This window comes from Montipora foliosa, chromosome 13, assembly GCF_036669935.1.
Source record: "Montipora foliosa isolate CH-2021 chromosome 13, ASM3666993v2, whole genome shotgun sequence".
NCBI lineage: Eukaryota > Metazoa > Cnidaria > Anthozoa > Scleractinia > Acroporidae > Montipora > Montipora foliosa.
In genome coordinates this window covers 12,481,489-12,493,988 of record NC_090881.1, presented here as the reverse complement: position 1 = coordinate 12,493,988, position 12,500 = coordinate 12,481,489, and the positions used below count along the sequence as shown (strand labels likewise).

The window sequence follows — 12,500 nt, the reverse complement described above, 5'->3', positions numbered from 1 at the left end:
ACGCCTTGTGATGGTGAATTACTCCTTGTGATGGTAAATTACGCCTTGTGACGGTAAGTCACGCCTTTTGACGGTGATTTACGCCTTGTGACGGTAAGTTACACCTTGTGAAGGTGAGTTACGCCTTGTGATGGTCAGTTACGCCTTGTGATGAGAAATTACGCCTTGTGATGCTGAGTTACGCCATGTGATGGTGAGTTACGCCTTGTAATGGTGAGTTACGCCTTGTGATGGTGAGTTACGCCATGGGACGGTGAGTTATGGCTTGCGACCGTGAGTTATGCCTAGTGAAGGCACGTTAAGCCTTGCGATGATGTGTTACATATCGAGATGTTTCATCACTTTGTGTATCCGTTGATATAAGCGCTGCTTGAAGGCAGTAAAGAGCACACAAACCCACAATAAATGACTCAACTGTATTTCAAGACTGCCCCGCGAGTTTACTCAATTGACTAACGCGCATGCGCTGAGCCTCACGGATTAATGGTATCTTGCGGGCTCAATGACCAGCAATAATCAACAGTAACGTGCCTTAGTTTTGTGTAACAACTGATGATTTTACTTAACATTTTATTAAAGGATGTGATCCTGTGTTTTAAGTTTCGTTAAATCTTTAGGCACGATGCTTGTGATAAGAAAAAAAATTATCTCATGGTCTCATCACTCTTATGCATGAACAGCGCATGCAAGTTTATATTTTGAAGTGCCATTTTGTTTACATTTGCCGTCATGCTCACTGTATTTGTCACTTCAATTTCCTACACCTTGGATGCGAGACTTTCCTGGCTGGTGTTATAGCTTTGCCTTGTTTTCTTTGTGCCCTAATTCTTAAAGGACCCTAGTGACCCATTTTACATTGCGCGCGCACAACTCTTCAGTTGCCATTTTCGGTGCAACCGAAAATTCAGAATTCTGTGACTGTTAAAGTAATCTCTTTCCATGGAACATCAAAAGGGCCAAATAATTCTGTTTTCTATGGAATTATAAGCTATCTTTATTAGAATTTCATTTTATATGATTATTTATGTATGACTTGCTCTCCGCAAAATGTCATTAAGTGGAAATGGATCATTACTTATCATTACTTACAAGGGACCGCGCAAGCAACGAATGAAACTAAATGAAACTATCTCGCCTTGTTTTCATTGCCAACTGCTTGGGTGTCAAAGAAACATAGGTGAGCGAATAAAAATATCTCGCATTTTCTCACGATTATTTTGGGTTTGGTCAAGTCCCCAGAGTAATTTATCCCCAAAACTCCCGTATGTCAACAAAAACATGGCCGTGCGTGGCTGACTAGGGATCCTTTAAATGGGACTCCGATAATTTTCTCACAAATGACTCTTCATCTGAATGAAAAAGGAAAGAACATGAATAAGTCGCCCCGTCCAGGTGTGTAGAGAGTCCTGAGAAGGACTGTTGTTGGAGACCAAAGATTTGACGAACTGGGCGGAAGTAATTTTCAAACTGATGCAAGTGTTTGGTGGGTATACGCGTGTGTGCGGAAGTCACGACCAGTTTAAACGGGGAGCAGAGTAAAAGTGATCTGCGATCGTGTGACCCCCAAGAAACATCCAAGAAACTAACATCAACGAAGCCAGACATTTTAAGGCAGTGTGGCCTCGCAACAATGGATTAGCACTGTGCTTATTTCCAAGCGTAGGTTTTCCATTCACTTGAGACTTTCGTTTGAACTTCCTTGAATGCATACAAAACCAAATGTTACAAAGTGTACTTCATGTAATGAAGCATATTTCATTTCAATTAAAACCGTTTGCTGTACAATTGTTAAAAGGATCTTCATTAAAAATTCAAACCCTTTGAGGACATAACGTTTTGTTCTAAGTATTTTGATATCATTCATATGTGAATGCTATATCACAATGCGAATTCCATACAAAAAGGATCTTAACCCCGCAAGATTTAAATTGGGTACATTAATATATCGTTCAAAGATGCTAGTAATTCTAACACATTGCAACAATTCTTTCGGGCTCTGATTTTTGGTACACTGATTATTTCCAGGGAAGGATTAATTTCAAAATAATTATGACACTGGCCAATACAATTAGTATAAAATACGTTCAACCAGGCCAAAGAGCTCTGTCAGTTATTTTACTTTAGCCAGTGCAGCAGCACCCAAGTCACCGATTTTATCGTCAGACAAATTCAACTGTGTCAGCGTTGAATTGATTTCCGCTGCTTTAGCCAGAGCAGCAGCACCTGAGTCACCGATTCCATTTGCAAACAAATTCAACTGCGTCAGCGTTGAATTGATTTCCACTGCTCTAGCCAGTGCAGCAGCTCCTGAGTCACCAATCTTATTGTAAGACAAATCCAACTTAGTCAGCGTTGAACTGATTTCCACTGCTTTAGCCAGTGCAGCAGCACCTGAGTCACCGATTCCAGTCTTCAACAAAACCAAGGTTGTCAGGGTTGAATTGATTTCCACTGCTTTAGCCAGTGCAGCAGCACCTGTATCACCGATTCCATTGTAAGACAAATCCAACTCTGTCAGCGTTGAATTGATTTCCACTGCTTTAGCCAGAGCAGCAGCACCTGAGTCACCGATTCCATTGGCAAACAAATTCAACTGTGTCAGTGTTGAATTGATTTCCACTGCTTTAGCCAATGCAGCAGCACCTGAGTCACCGATTCCATTGTAAGACAAATCCAACTCTGTCAGCAATGAACTGATTTCCACTGCTTTAGCCACTGCAGCAGCACCTGAATCACCAATTTCATTGTAAGACAAATCCAACTTAGTCAGCGTTGAACTGATTTCCACTGCTTTAGCCAGTGCAGCAGCACCTGAGTCACCGATTCCAGTCTTCAACAAAACCAAGGTTGTCAGGGTTGAATTGATTTCCGCTGCTTTAGCCAGTGCAGCAGCACCTGAATCACCGATTCCATTGTAAGACAAATCCAACTCTGTCAGCGTTGAATTGACTTTCACTGCTTTAGCCAGAGCAGCAGCACCTGAGTCACCGATTTCATTGCCAAACAAATTCAACTGTGTCAGTGTTGAATTGATTTCCACTGCTTTAGCCAGTGCAGCAGCACCTGAGTCACCGATTCCATTGTAAGACAAATCCAACTCTGTCAGCGTTGAACTGATTTCCACTGCTTTAGCCACTGCAGCAGCACCTGGATCACCAATTTCATTGTAAGACAAATCCAACTTAGTCAGCGTTGAACTGATTTCCACTGCTTTAGCCAGTGCAGCAGCACCTGAGTCACCGATTCCAGTCTTCAACAAAACCAAGGTTGTCAGGGTTGAATTGATTTCCACTGCTTTAGCCAGTGCAGCAGCACCTGAATCACCGATTCCATTGTAAGACAAATCCAACTCTGTCAGCGTTGAATTGATTTCCACTGCTTTAGCCAGAGTAGCAGCACCTGAGTCACCGATTCCATTGGCAAACAAATTCAACTGTGTCAGTGTTGAATTGATTTCCACTGCTTTAGCCAGTGCAGCAGCACCTGAGTGACCGATTCCGTTGAAAGACAAATCCAACTCTTTCACCGTTGAGTTTGTTGCCATTGCGTGAGACAGTATAGCAGCGCCACTGTCACTTATCTTGTGTAGACACGAAATACGCTGAATTTCAAGAAGCGAACCAAGAAAACAGGCCAATTCTTTTCCAAAGGTACCCTGTTCTTTTCCACTTTCCTTGATACAATTCAACGCAGTCCATAGGTAGTCATCACTTTCCTCCTCATTTGATTGGTTAATTTGACCTGCTATACTTGCCATAAGTGCCATGGCTTTTGCCTTACACCGTTGAGCCATGATACCACAGGTAAACATGAGCACCTGCTGAAACTTCTTAAAATATCTTGTGTCAGCAAGTAAGCCATCAGGATTAATTTCCTCATCGACAAGCTGGCAACTGAGATAAAGTGCAGCAAAGAACTCCTGAAAGCTCTTGTGTAGAAACCCATAGCAGCAGCTCTGCCTTCGTTTGCTGCGTCCAGCCTGAGCCGACAGAAATCCCAATTCAGGTATTAAGTTCCTGGTACCAGTTCGGAATGCACTGTCGTCGAAATACATCTCATCATTGAGCAAGCCATTCCACGCTATAGAACCAAGATGCTTTAATTCAGCGTGGTATAATTGTGTTAGGTCTTCGTCTGTGTTTGGTAATTCTTTCTTTTTCCTATACCTTCTCAGCACACACTGCACTATTTCGTGGTAAAGCAGAGTTTTACCTTTCGGCAAGTCTCCTTGGAAGTCTTCGCAAAGGAGGCAAAGAAGGGCTGTATTTAATGGATTTGCAGTTAGTCCGCTAAGGCTTGCGTCTGTGCCCAGCTTGTCCAAGAGCCTTTTCGCCAGATGCTCATCGGTTTTGAAATATCTTCGGATAAAACCTTCAGCAGCGTCTTCAGTAAATCCTTCGACCTCTAGCAGGGTGTGACAGCATTTCCGTACTTTTATCCCAGCTTCGTGGCGAGCTGTAACCACTAAGTAACAGTTTGGAAGCATTCTCCCTTCAATGATTTCTTTATATAAGGGTAAATAATCGCTTGGCAACTCATCCAATCCATCAAGTACCAGCAAAACCTTTGACTGATGGTCCCGAACGAAAGTAAAGAACTTCTCTGTTTCTTCTTTCTTTATGTCTTTCGGTAAAAGCTGGTCATCAATAGCCTCCCATAAGTCAGAGGTAATGTCTCTACATTTCAACAACAGCAACACTTGGAAATCAGGAAACGAATCTTCAGCTTTACAGTTCTTGGCCCAGTCGTAAGCAACCTTGTTACAATAGGTTGTCTTTCCCATGCCTGGCTGTCCTTCAATCAAAACTCTTTTGGGTTGTGAATATTCCTCGTGTGGTTTGAAGATTTCCAACATGTTCACAATGGAGTCAGTCTTTACCCCTCGTTCTTTTTTCCTGCTGACCATTTTAAGCCTGGTAAAAATGTTGTCAAGATGGAATCCAAACTCTTCGCACCACGGGAATGGTGAAAGCCATCCTTCACGATCTTTGTACAGTTGTCGAATAACGTCGATAAAGTCAGCCACTGGCCCAAAAGCATCTGAAAGAGAGAAACGCATTACTTGAAAATAAATGGCCGTTGTTCTCCCAGCATTGAATACTTGACAATGATACTTACGCCTTAGTGCTATTAAGGTCGACTGTACTTATAATTGATTGTGAAATATCTGATAATCATATATAAATTGAACTTCGGATTGTGACAACTCTAAGCGCTCTTGGATGCCTTCAATAACCTCAGGACCACCTCGACCCATCACATAGAGCATGTTAGTTGTTTCTTAATATTGCCACTTCACAACAAGGAGCCATGAGAAGGCAATCGCTGAGTGTATACAGAAGAAATACAGTTGTTTTGCGGAGATATAACGACGCTGCGTTATTTGATATTTTCCAACTCGTGAATGGCTCAAGCCATATCTCCGCTCGTATTTAGGGTCTTAAGAAAAGTGATTGCCTCTCTTTTGAAAACAAGAACGGCAGCCGGTCGTGGATAGTTTTTTTTTTAATTTTTTCCAAACACGCGATGATTTAGGCCAATGGTAAGTACGAAACAGTTCACAGCAGATTAACTTTATTCAGTTCACAAAAACACAGAAAATTCACATCACCAGTGCACGAATCAAAAAGTATAAACACAGCGGAATAGGCTAGTTTCGAATTGTGCAGCAACAAAAGAACACACTCGAGCTTCAGGAGAATAATTTGCATTTTCCTTTCCTTAGAACAAAACAAAATGCAAATTATTCCCCCGAACCTCGACTTTGGTCTTTTGTTGCAGCACAATTTGGCGCAGGCTTATAACCAACTTTGATTTCCTATATTAGTGGACCGCCAAAAACGAGTTCTGTCCAAGTAATTACTGGTATAGTAATTGCGAAAAAATATGTTTTCTTTGTAATTTACTAGTACAACGGTCGGCCGGCCGGCGTGGTGTAATGATGGCTCCATAATGTAATGACTTCACTTCATTCCAATCACTTTTGTGCAAGCGAATAAAAGCTCTTCACGAAGTTACAGAGAATGATCTCTGGCTACACCAACATTGCCACTCTGTGGTGCCAAACGCGACTGTTTCTTACGTCTGGAAGGGAATGTAATTTTTTACTGATCCAATAAACTGCAGACAGCACGCGACACTTTGATTTCTGTTATGGTTTTACTGAGTTCATTCATTTGATTTTCTAGTAAAGATCCGACCACTATGAAGATTCTTTTGCAAATATTCGACGTTTAAAACCCATTCAGGCAAACTAAAGTTGCTTTCTTTTTAGCAGAGAAACGAAATAAGAAACGCGCATCTAACTTAGCATCGATTTGGAAGGGTGTCTACTAATTTTTTTTCTGTCGTTTTCTTTTCTTTTGTTTTCCCGAAATCACAACAGAAAAGAAAACAAAAGTGCGAATGGACCCCGAGTTAGCAATTTGCTGATTGAGATGGCCGATTTCGAAGCTTGCAGTAACCTTTTGAAGGTGGCGTGACATTTTGATGGAATAATGTTCAGGGTAACAGACTCATGTTTGCGCAAGAAGTACGCTTTGTTTCATGACGTGAAATATTTCTCAAACATAACGGCATTTTTTTACGGCGTGAAATATTTTCACGGTGATTGTGACCTTTTTCACGGCGGGAGAGGGAAATTTCACTCATATTCCAATCCTTTTTCAACACTTTCACGGCGAGGACCGTGAAAATAGCCATAGCGTGAAATTTGGATAGGCCCCCTTTTCGCATGAAGGGTCACATATAGAAAGTGATATAAAAAAAGAATAAAATAATAGAATTTAAAATATACTCACGCAGTGATCTTGGTGTTTCAAGCAATCTGATTGGTTCGCTATCTCAGAGTAATTGAGCATTATTTACAGCCTATGAAGTAAATAACGAGTGACCGAAACAAAACGAAATGGCCGGCGTAAACTCGCCAGCATTTCTGAATCGGAAATATTGAGCATACAAGATGCTGCTGGGATACAGAATACAAAGAGGGCCACAACAGTTGGCCTGAAAGTTTTCAAAGATAAGAGAAGAGTTCATACTTTTGCCAACCAGTGTTTGACTTCGTTTTTCCAGATAATTATTGCTGAAAATTAAACAATCTTCACGCCAACAATTTGTTTCACTCGGAGTAATTCTACTTTTTAGGGCTGGTCGCCCAGCAAAACGAATTTGTTACTGAAATCGAGGAATTTAAAAAAATGTTTAAGAAAGTTCCAGACGGCTGCAAGGAAATCGTGAAGACTGGTCGTTTTATAACAAACCAACGCTCACCTCCGCCATTTCATGTGGATCTTTTACTAACTGCACTTACAATTTCCATTTCAAATGAACCTCGAAAGCTTTGACTGAACGGTAAAAATTTTTTATAGCAGACTTTCGATTTAGATCGCTGATTTAAACTTTATTTTTATTTTATTAACTTTGCCAGTCAAGCTGGCAGAGCACCACAACAGCTTCCGCGAATTACTGCGGCCCCTTTTTTACCCTCCCAACCATGATACACAACAGAAGACAGACCACAACATCGGGAACTACGTGCCCCACTCTTAGCAACAAGTGTGTGGGTTCTTCTACGTCCCATAGGATTATTAACATTGAAGGCTTGTGAGACGGGACCTCCGGCTTATCGTCCTTATCCGAGAAGACTTGAAAGTCTAATCATTTGCAGATGTAGTTACAAAGGCAGCACTTTGTCCTAAGTTATTTAAAGACCCTGAGTGTCGGTCCGGCCGGAATTGAACTCGCGACCTCCCGCGTGACAGCCCGGTGCTCAACCAACTGAGCCACCGGTGCGCGGTTTAACGGTTAAACGGTTAAAAGGGGTTAAATGTTAAATGATGTTAAATGATGTTAAATGTTAAATGTTAAATGGTGTTAAATGACCATTTTGCTTTTCGTGACGAGGATTTTAACGAAAGGCAGTTTAGATTTTCCATGTTTGAAGCTTCTGTAAACACTTTCGCGCATGCTTTGTGCCGCATGCACGTTTTCCTCGCATGAATTGAGATGTAAATCGACTTTGGATGGTTTTCGTCTGCAAATGTTGTAGAGATCACTTCGTGAGTATATACTAATAATTAACAATTATTCTTTGAAATCGAGGTGAATAGTGGCAGAATCTTTACCGAGATTGTAAAGAATAATTGTTAATTATTCTATAGCCCCTAACCATTAAGTGCCCTAAGCCCTTTACAATCTTTATAACTGTAATTTATTACCATACAATGTATTAATTTATAATTCAATGAACAATGTCACAAAAATCCGAAAAAAATAAAAATCTTTAATTAAAATAAAATTAATAAGTGGGTCTTAAGGACCTTTTTAAAACTACTAACACTATCAGACAACCTAATGTGTAAAGGGAGCTCATTGAGAACCACGGGCCTGCGATAAAAAAGGCCTCATCACCATATGATTTGGTTTATGTGCGGTCCACCTGCATAAATTTCTGAGAGGTTGACCTGAGTGACCTTGAGTAGGTTCTGTAGTGGAGAACATCATGGAAGATAGGATGGCGTCCAGATGATGATCAAAACATACCGAGTGAACTGGTCAGTGGCCAGCAGCCTTTTCAACAACTTTAGACACGATGGGCAGATTTGATGAGGGGCGAAAACTCGCATACTCCTCATGATCTGCACCAGGCTTCTTTAGAGATGGTCTTAGCTCTGCTAGCTTCAAGGACTCAGGCATAATGCCAGTTGCAAAGCGACAAATTTACAATACTGGTTATAATAGGAAGAAGTGTGTCAAAGCATCCATTGATAATGTGAGATGGTGATGGGCCAAGGCTGCATGATTTGGAGATCGATTTATAAGCAAAAGCTTTCACTACCTCATGAGTAACTGCGTCAAAAATACAGAGTTCAGCAAAACACGTTTCATCAGGATATGGTGTCTGGTCAAGTGATGGTAATCTAGCTTGCAGGTCTTGGCGTATGGTAGAAATTTTCTCATGGAAAAAGTCAGCAAAACGGTTGGCTAACACATCACTGCTCGGTGCAGAGGTATAAAATCTGGATTTTTTCTTCTTAAGTAACTTCGAAGGGGACCTTTTGATCATTAGAGTGAGCCTGGATAATAGAAGTGTAGTAGGATGACTTTAAATAATTAATAAGGTTGTTGACGACGCTACATTGGTACACTTACTTTTCGTGATCGATCAGTAGACCAGTAGAAAGCCATTTCCTTTGCAGGCGCCGTCTCTTTCTTTTCTCCTCTGTCACTTCAGGCTTATACCACGACGCAGACGGTCTGATGGCTAAACACTTAGATTCAGAGGGGCGCGTTTATCAATCAGTGATACCAAGATGCTATTGTATAGTGTAACAAGGTATTTCAAGTCTGTAGGAGGCTGGTTAAACAATGGGGACTTCATGAGGCCTTCGGAGAAACTATTCATATCAATAGACTGCAGTCTATGGTTTGAACAGTTTTCTTAGCAAACACTGGTTTCTCCAGGAATAGACTGCAATGAATATACCTCGATGATCTGAAATAGCAGGATCATGAACCCTTGTATTTTGTACAAGAGAGTCATCTTATCTAGTGATAACAAGGTCATGGGTGTGGCCATCCTTGTGTGTAATGACTCTAACATGCTGTTTAAGATCAAAAGCTCCAAGGATATTAGCAAACCGTCTAGCATAATAGTCATTTGGATCATCAACATGAAGGTTGACATCACCAATGAAAATTATGGGTGCTCAGCTAGGGTGGTCTCCAGTAGCCGGGAGAACTCTTCATGAAACAGCGCATAAGTTGAGTCAGGTGGCTGATAGATAACAAACACACGTAAATGAACACTACTTCCAAACCGCACGCCCATGAGTTTAAAAGTCTTACGTGTATCACAGATGATATTGTTAATCTGAAGAGTACCTCTGAATAGCACACCAACACCCCCACCCCTCCCAACAGCTTTAGGATTGTGAAGGAATCTCTATCCAGTAGCACACAGGGTACCCATATTCACTACATTGTAGTAATCATCATGAAACCATGTTTCACTTACTGCCAAAACATCAATATCATGATCTACAGTGAACAATTTAATCGCCATTGCTTTATTATACTAGCGGATGTAACTGTGAGATGAGAAAAGGCAAAAACAGATCATGCTCTTTACTCCAGAACTATTGTTGATGCGACAGACCGAAACAAGCCAACGTGAATAATTGTTTTGTGTTATGTGTTTCTTGTTAACTGGAATGGAATGGAAAGAATTTCTCAATTGTTTATCGTTGACGCAATTGGAACGAACATTTATGACGGCTGACAAATCAATCCCACGGGTTGTCGGTCTCTGGACATGATGATAAATTGTAGATATTACTGGAACCTTCTGGGCGTCAGTAGAATCAGGCCCAAGTTGTGCATGGACATAGCCACTGACCTAGATAGAAAGAGCCATGAAGTTGCAAGTCGCATCTGAGTTAGAATAGTTATAAATGGGACCATTTGACCTCATATTTTAGAACAATGGTGTAGGCCTTTCTCTCCTCAGGATGCAAAGTTGTTGAACACCACTGTTGGTATGCCAATAGCGGGCAGTGGCAAGGGCAAATAAGGTGGCTACCTTCAGTGTCAATTCCTTCAGTTTATGTAATGAAGAAAGCGAGATGGATTTCAGGTAAACCGTGACCCCAACGCCAACATTCCGGGTCGTGCTGAATTTAGATTGAGGAGGCCTTCCCATGAAGACTCCCTTCATAAAACCTGACAGCAAGTGATGCGTTCCAATCGTGCGACCAGTGACTAATTCAATAGAGGCAGACAATGCTGACCAGGAGGTGTCAAGTGTGCCGTAGGTTTTGCTATCAACGTATACCCAGTAGGGAAAATTCAGGTAATCCTCTACAGGGGCTTAAAAAATATCCGGTGATTTCAGACTGCAACAGCTACACAATGCACGCCTAGCTGGATTGCACTGTTTCTCTGTGCCTGTATACCAGGATTGGCTGATAACCTCCGTAAACCAAGCTGAGAATTCTTAACCGTTGAACTGTTCCCGGATACAGTCCAGGAGTCTAACTGGAGTTGATCTCGTAGTGGAAGAAATCGATTTTTTGTGACGCAGAAGTAGAGCTTCCCAGATGGTTCAGCCATCTAAGAAGCAGGATCAGGCAGGTGACTCACATTCCTAACATTGCCGGGTACCATGACTGGGAAGGCCACAAAGGCGTGATCATCAGTGAACATGGAATGTTGTCCCTCCTTGCATGCACTGGGCCTCTGGGAATCAGGAATACCCAATAAGTAAGTGAGTAAGCCACGCAAAAACGGCAGGATGGACTTACCTCAATTCTGTCGTTGAAGTGGCGCAAACTCAAGTCGACTCTACTATTATTCAGGCCTGGTATGTGCACTGCAGAGAGTAGGATGTCCTTGAATACAGCACTGCTATATCTCTCGAGCCAAATTGTTAACATTCCCACCTCAGATTGGATTAAAACACACTGGTCGGAGGAAAGAATGCGTTGCGTTGGAGCATTTATTACCACGGGGTTGTCTCTTATCCGAGACGATAACCCTTGATGGTCAGTAAAATCCGGGGATCAGATGTGATCTTGGACCATTCATCAACTTTGAAGGCTAAATTGCCAGCTAGTATATTATTAGTATTATTGTCAGTGGCACTTACAACGGCCACTTGTCTTTGTGAGAATCTTGTGTTTTGGTTTGGAATTTGCTCGTTTGACAAGCAGCACCGTGGACTGTACCACCCCTAGTTGCCCCAAGCAGCTGAGCTCAGGTATCTTCTGTATTAAAAATTATCCTTTGGAGTGTAGTCAACGCATTTGCATTTGCGCTTTTCGCCACTCTGTTCTGTGTCCTGTAATCTCTATAGATATTTTGTTAGCTTTAGAGATGTCGTCCAGATTCTTAGACAGATCGTCGGCCAAGAGGAGCTGCGAAATTGATGTCGAAGATATACACAAGGACTTGATCAAAACCCTTGATCAACTCTGGTTTCAGACATTCTCAACTCTTCAATAACGCTTGGAAGCCAGCATTGCGATGACAGAGTTGACGTTGAACAGAGGACCCGGACCCAGAAAATCTTTGGGGTCTAGGGGTTCCTTCTTTGAAGGCCAGAAGAATCTGAGCAGTCTTCTCAATGGACTTTTGGTTCCTGAAGCCCTAAACCAGACCATTTTTCCCTTCTGAAAATTTGTTCCAAACTGATGTATCCACGTGTGGATGAACATATATCATTTCGCAAATCTCGAATGTGTGATACGTCTCCCTAAGAGACTGCATTCTCTCCTCTATCGGTTTTGAGGTAAATGATTTTTCTACTCGCTTAGATAGAAAATCTAGCACTTTTGGACTTTTCGTCTCACTCACATCACAAATGGACAGTGGGAAGTCACTCTCTTCAGAATTTCATTTCCTAGACCATGCCTCTTTGAAACAAAGGAAAATTGAACATGTGCAAGGTAGTTGCATAATAAGGGAAGATTGCGGATGGTGAAAGAGAATTGAACATTGCA

At 41.7% G+C, this 12,500-nt stretch overlaps 1 protein-coding gene across 8 annotated transcripts in view; it reads right to left on the bottom strand.

The window, feature by feature from the left end:
* Nucleotides 1-1,589: 1,589 nt before the first annotated feature.
* LOC137984012 (NLR family CARD domain-containing protein 3-like) overlaps nucleotides 1,590-12,500 on the bottom strand; it is an 86,648-nt gene continuing 75,737 nt past the window's right edge. For all 8 annotated transcript variants that reach the window (XM_068831220.1, XM_068831222.1, XM_068831216.1 and 5 more), the window contains one exon: nucleotides 1,590-5,040. In XM_068831220.1, coding sequence (XP_068687321.1) covers nucleotides 2,111-5,040 — 2,930 coding nt within the window. In that variant the 3' untranslated portion in view covers nucleotides 1,590-2,110. The remainder of the gene's footprint in view (nucleotides 5,041-12,500) is intronic.